The sequence below is a fragment of the Chaetura pelagica genome, unplaced genomic scaffold, assembly GCF_000747805.2.
Source record: "Chaetura pelagica isolate M959 unplaced genomic scaffold, ChaPel_1.0 scaffold369, whole genome shotgun sequence".
Lineage (NCBI taxonomy): Eukaryota > Metazoa > Chordata > Aves > Apodiformes > Apodidae > Chaetura > Chaetura pelagica.
This window is the reverse complement of record NW_009970235.1, coordinates 1,188,746-1,194,745: the sequence shown is the minus strand read 5'-3', so window position 1 is coordinate 1,194,745 and position 6,000 is coordinate 1,188,746. Positions and strand designations below refer to the sequence as shown.

Sequence of the window (6,000 nt, the reverse complement as noted above, 5' to 3'; positions counted from 1 at the left end):
AAACACACAGCCTCATCTAGACATGATAAGTGGGCACCACAAGTGCTCAGTAGAAAAACAAACTTTGCTTCACATTCAGGATGCACTGGCCCAGAAAAAAAACAAGAGTTGAGGGCTTTAAAATCCCTTCCAGCAGCACAGCACCCTGTACCTCACGTGGCTCTGGTGACTGAATGAGGCCACAAGGCACCACTGAGCCCACAGGCTCGTTGCTTCTTACCCTTGATCTTGTTACTGCTGACAGGACACCAGCCTGCCCACTCCAGGCAGCACTGCTGGGCTGGCCAGCCCCAGCCTGCTGTGGATGCACCTTTGGCTCCACCGTGTGCACTTGATGCCAGGGGCGACGTGCTCCGGGTGCCCACGCTGGCAGCAGTGCCTGGTGCCTGCCACACAGCCAGGGCAGCCCCAGGTGGGGCTCCAGGAGCACCAGAGAGGGTCCCCCCCCACCACATGCTCCTGCCCAGCCCTGCTAGGGACAGTGAGAGGTGACAGACGCTCTGCAACCCTGGTGCTGACCCAAGTGAGAGCAGGACATTTACCCTAGGGTGCTCTGAACCATCCAGTCACCAGCATGCAGCTGTACCAGCCCAGATCCGTGCTGTAACATAGCATGGGAAAAAAAGTAACCCTACCGTGTGGCTATTACCTTTAGGCATATTACCTTTGGGAGGGCAGCGTGGGTGTTTGCCATCCTTACCAGGCCACTCCACACTCAGTGAGCCAAACACACGGAAGGTGTTGATCAGTCCAGCTAGACAGAAGGAGAGAAGTCAGCACCTGCCCCTAAAGAGAGATCCATCCTCCCACCTTCCTGATGGCAGAACCAGAGGCTGCTCACCTTCCGTGATGTCCCATGGGACTCCTCCCAGGAACACCTTGCAGGAGTAAACGGGGTTCTTGTAGTTTCGGGGAGGCAGCTGCCCACTCCAGGTGCAGGTTGCTTCATTCACAGCTGGGACAAGCACAAGGAACTCAGTACAGGATCATTTACTCCCCACAGGTCTCCAAGCAAGTCCCTGTACTCCACACCAAGAGGTTCAGGTAGCAACAGGCAGCTGCCTGCACATCCTGCCTGTGCTTCTGTCAGCAGGTAGCCCACAGTCAGACTTCTGCCTGCAGAAAGGACTCATCTGCTGCAAACTTATGTCCAGTCACATTATCTGTACAGAGGCCACCTATGTGTCCTCCCAGAAGCCCAGGACCATCACCATGCACTGAAGCCTGCTGAGACCCATCACCCAACTTACCTGCTGCTTGCCTATGAAGCCTGGCTTCTCTTTCAATACTGAAGGGGTCTTCTGGAGAGTCCAGGAGATCCCAGGAAGGCCACACAGATGCTCCAGGCCATCTTTTTGATGCACTGGCTGGAGAGGAAGTGACTGCAGCCAAGGCAGCCTGATCTTGATCCAGCCGGGATCCCACTCCCATCTTTAGGGGGTCTCTTGACACCCCACTGAGGGGCAAGAAGGGCAGAGGGGGGGAGATGCGAAGGCTTGACTGCAAGAGAAATCCCACATTAAAACCCAGTTTCCAAGTAGGAATATATAATCCTGAAAGTCATGCATCACCCTGGGGACTTGCCCTCACCCACAGCAGAAGGGGCTCTCAGGGGTCTCTTGAGACCCATTAAAGGCTGACAGAGGTAGGAAAAAGCAGCCACATCACCTGTCCCAGCAGCCTGGTGGGGCTACAGTTTCCCTGGGAAAGGCCAGCCCCTGCAGCCATTTCCAGCTGCACCCATGCCAAATTCTCTGCAGTGGTGATCATTCAGCAGGGGGCACCTCACAGACTGCAAAGCCAACAGCTACACCCACCTGCACAGCCTCAAGGACACCTGCCACCCCCGGGGATCACCACCCACCCCATGCTTTGCTTCAGGCCCTGCCTCGCAGGCAGCTCTCATCCCCCACAGACCAGCTCCCAGGCCTTGCCTGACCCAGGTCTGGGCTCAGATGGCTGCAGACTTGGCTGCTCACAGGTTTACTGTGCCTCTCCCAGGGTGGAAGGAGTAAAAGCAGAGATGAACAAAGCAGCAGGGATGCAAGTCACTGTGCAGCTCAGTGCCAGCCACCCTGCAGATCCGTGCTGCAGCACAGCTGGGTGGGAGAGGAAGTGACTGCAGCCAAGGCAGCCTGATCTTGATCCAGCCGGGATCCCACTCCCATCTTTAGGGGGTCTCTTGACACCCCACTGAGGGGCAAGAAGGGCAGAGGGGGGGAGATGCGAAGGCTTGACTGCAAGAGAAATCCCACATTAAAACCCAGTTTCCAAGTAGGAATATATAATCCTGAAAGTCATGCATCACCCTGGGGACTTGCCCTCACCCACAGCAGAAGGGGCTCTCAGGGGTCTCTTGAGACCCATTAAAGGCTGACAGAGGTAGGAAAAAGCAGCCCCATCACCTGTCCCAGCAGCCTGGTGGGGCTACAGTTTCCCTGGGAAAGGCCAGCCCCTGCAGCCATTTCCAGCTGCACCCATGCCAAATTCTCTGCAGTGGTGATCATTCAGCAGGGGGCACCTCACAGACTGCAAAGCCAACAGCTACACCCACCTGCACAGCCTCAAGGACACCTGCCACCCCCGGGGATCACCACCCACCCCATGCTTTGCTTCAGGCCCTGCCTCGCAGGCAGCTCTCATCCCCCACAGACCAGCTCCCAGGCCTTGCCTGACCCAGGTCTGGGCTCAGATGGCTGCAGACCTGGCTGCTCACAGGTTTACTGTGCCTCTCCCAGGGTGGAAGGAGTAAAAGCAGAGATGAACAAAGCAGCAGGGATGCAAGTCACTGTGCAGCTCAGTGCCAGCCACCCTGCAGATCCGTGCTGCAGCACAGCTGCCCACGCCATGGCCGTGCCAGGCAGGACCTGACCTTCACCAACAAGGCTCTCACAAAACCCTGCCACCCCATACAAGTCCAGGGTGCTGCAGCTCCTCACAGCACCCAGGCTCAAATCCTGCCTCTCCAGGGTAGACCACAGGAGAATCAACTCTATGTCAAGCCTCTCACGGTCCTTCACGCCTGTCCCAGCATGGGGGTTAAGGCCACAGTTGCACCAGGGCAGAGCCCGGAGCTACAGCTTTGGCTGTGGCCTCAGGTGCTGAGGCTGAGCCCTGCAGCAGTGCCCGAGGAGCTGGGGCTGGGCTGCCCTGCTGGCACTGAAGTGGCCGCTCATGCTGCAGCACAGACCCAGCAGCACAGACTGGGTCAGCAAGACAGACACTTGCCTTGCTCACTGGCTTCCAAATTTAGCTATGCTTTAGGGAACAGGAGCAGGCTAGACCCAGTTTGCTCTAGAAGAAACGGCCCTGAGGTGGAGAAGTGCAGTCAGCAAATGGGAAGGGCAATGAAAGGCAGGGACAGGAGCTCCTTAGAAGCCCAGAGTGAAGGCAGCTATGCTGATTGATCACCTCCCTGCTGGGATCAGGGCACAGACATCATCCTGCCACACATCAGGTCAAGCATTCAGGAGACCTCCAGGAGCTACTTTAATTTACTAGGGCCACAAGCACAAAGCCAGAAGGACAAAGCATGATTTAGAAAAAAAACCACAGGATACTGCTAATCTGTGCTGAAGGAAGACTGCATGAGCAGCCCTTCTTCCAAAGCTGGGCTGCAGGAGAACTTTGCTGTGTCAGCAAGGGCAAGACAGCTCTCTCCAGTCCCTGCCTGAGCAGGCAGGGCTATGGCCTGCAGCCCCCTCCAGCTCTCCTGTGCTCCCCAGCAACACAGGAAGACACCAGGAACCACAGAGTGGGTGCAAGACCCAAACTTACAATCAAGTCTGAGAGGTGGTCAGAGCCAGAGCTGAACCCGCTGGTGTCTGAGTCCGAGGGGCTGCTGGAACGGGAGTCCAGGAGGGAACGGGAATCCAGGCGGGAGTTCCTCAGCGCTGGCGTGGAAAACTTTTCTGACAGGTCTGAGCCAATGGGGTCTAGAGGCAGGAAACCCAGTGGGGGCTTCCCCAGGACGTTCCCAAGAGGGTTACTCAGCATGCTGAGAACTGCAACAGAAAAAGAGCCTGTCAGTGCTGCAGCATGACACATCTCCTTCCCTCCTGGCTCCCGTGGCAGAAGCCTGGGAGGGTTCTGGACTCCTGTCAGCCCACAGACAGCCTGTCTGGGAGGTGACATGTCTGGCAGGTACCAAACCTCCAGATAGCTCCAGAAAGGCTGTGTGCTCCTTGCTGTCTTGTAGCAATGACAGAGCTATGACACAGCTGGAGCCAATAGCAGGAGCCTAGTGTGGCCAGCATGAGGGTGGGTTAATGTCCCAAGGCTCAGCCAGAAGATCCCACTTCATGTGGGAGCAGAACTAGAAACCCTGAATCCTAGTTACAAATGCTCCAGACAGGCCCCCCCATTACACGGGCAGCCACCCACAGTGAGGGGCACAGACTGGGCCCACAGCAGCATCTGCTGCACACACTGATGGTTGGGCTGAGAGCAGCAAGGCCTGGCCCACCAGCAGGCACCTGCAGCCAGGAGCTAGCTCTGGGAAGCCAGTGTGCCAGCCTGGCCAGCTGACAGTGGAGCTCTGCAGTCACCATCCCAGGACCAAGCTCATCAGCAGCCTGTCTGGTCAGGTCTCTGCTCAAGAGCCAGCAGGCGAGGAACATGCCAGACTGCTTCCCTCACACGGCAGCAGGTTTTCCTCCCACTGAGGAGGATGAAGGCAAATTCCTCCAGACAAACAGAGCCACCCTCCCGCAGCAGAGCAGCAGGCCACTGAGGGGATAAAGTCCTGCCCTGCTCCGTGGGTCAGCTATGTGGGACTGGCTGCCACCCAGAAGGGATACAGGGCAGGCCTGGCCACACAGGATCTCACAGAGGCATGACACCAGGCAGCTCTATTCAGAAGCAGCAAGTCTCAGCAAGCTGAATGTGTCCCCAAACCAAGTGAAAAGAGCAGAGCATTCAGAAATGGTTTTAATTATTTAGAGGCTGCAAAACAAAGCAGCTTGCCCTGAAGCTTTCAGTTTTCAGCAAAACAAGTTTGGGATCCAGTCAATACCCTCCAGCTCCACCTGATCAACCAGCTCAAATCCCAAGGTTTTCAACCTGGGTTTTCAAGGAGATTTTGTGCAGAAGAGGATTAACAACCCAAAACACTGCCCAAACCAGGAGAGTAGCAAATGCCATCACACTCAACTGCACCAGTCTGACATCAGTACCAACCCAGAAACAGAGAAAGCTGCTGAGCGTGCCCAAAGCAAAATGCTGGGATGTACCCATCCCAAGCTGCATTTCCCAGGAGCACACATGCCAGGAGCTGGCATCTCCAGCCTCACACTCCAGGGAGAAACCTCAAAAGACCAACAGAAACCCCAGACAGGTACAGGGGGGTGCTTCACTTGAAGCATTACCTTATCCCAAGGTCTGCAGCAGCCCTCAGCCACTGTCACAGCATCTTCCCACACTGGCAGAGCCTTATCCCCACAATTTCCCCCAGCAGAGGTGCAGCCCCATTCTGGCTGCAGTACAGGATTGTGAACTTCTCCAACCACACCTAGAAAGGCACCTCCTGTCCTCAGAATATCTGCCCTGCTCTCCCCAGCAGCAGCACCTGTGCTTGTCCCCCAAGCCCGCAGCTGCAGAAAAGCCTCTTTGGCCCAGCCCCACTTACCCTGGGCAGAGCTGGAGAAGCAGCAGCAGCCCCAGGAAAGCTGCTGCAGGCACTGGAGCTGGGGAGGAGACTGTTCCCTCCTAGTCCCAGCACAGAGCAGGGCAGAGCATCTCCCAGCCCAGGCAAGCCGCACTACGCTGGTTTGCCGACTTCTCTGAAGCCACGTGATGCGTTTAAAAATACAGCCACTGTATTGTTCAAGGGAGACAGCTGAATTTGTTAAACAGGCTCAAAAATCTGATTAGTCACTAAACACTACAGGAGTCAAAGCAAAGCAGCTGATCCCATGGCCCAAACCTCACTGCCAAAACCCTCCTCAGCCATGGGGCACAGTGGGCAGAGACAGCCCTGTGCTCACCCCCGGACACAGGGTG

General features: G+C 56.4%; 1 protein-coding gene across 3 annotated transcripts in view; it reads right to left on the bottom strand.

The window, feature by feature from the left end:
• The window catches only part of CPEB1 (cytoplasmic polyadenylation element binding protein 1), a 35,256-nt gene that overhangs the window by 5,540 nt on the left and 23,716 nt on the right, over positions 1-6,000 (bottom strand). For 2 of the 3 annotated variants that reach the window (XM_010005911.1, XM_010005913.1), the window contains exons 3-6: positions 3,778-4,004; positions 1,251-1,500; positions 842-955; positions 650-754 (exon numbers count right to left, since the gene is read on the bottom strand). In XM_010005911.1, the coding sequence (XP_010004213.1) occupies positions 650-754; positions 842-955; positions 1,251-1,500; positions 3,778-4,004 (696 nt within the window). The remainder of the gene's footprint in view (positions 1-649; positions 755-841; positions 956-1,250; positions 1,501-3,777; positions 4,005-6,000) is intronic. The other variant, XM_010005912.1, reaches the window with a different exon arrangement.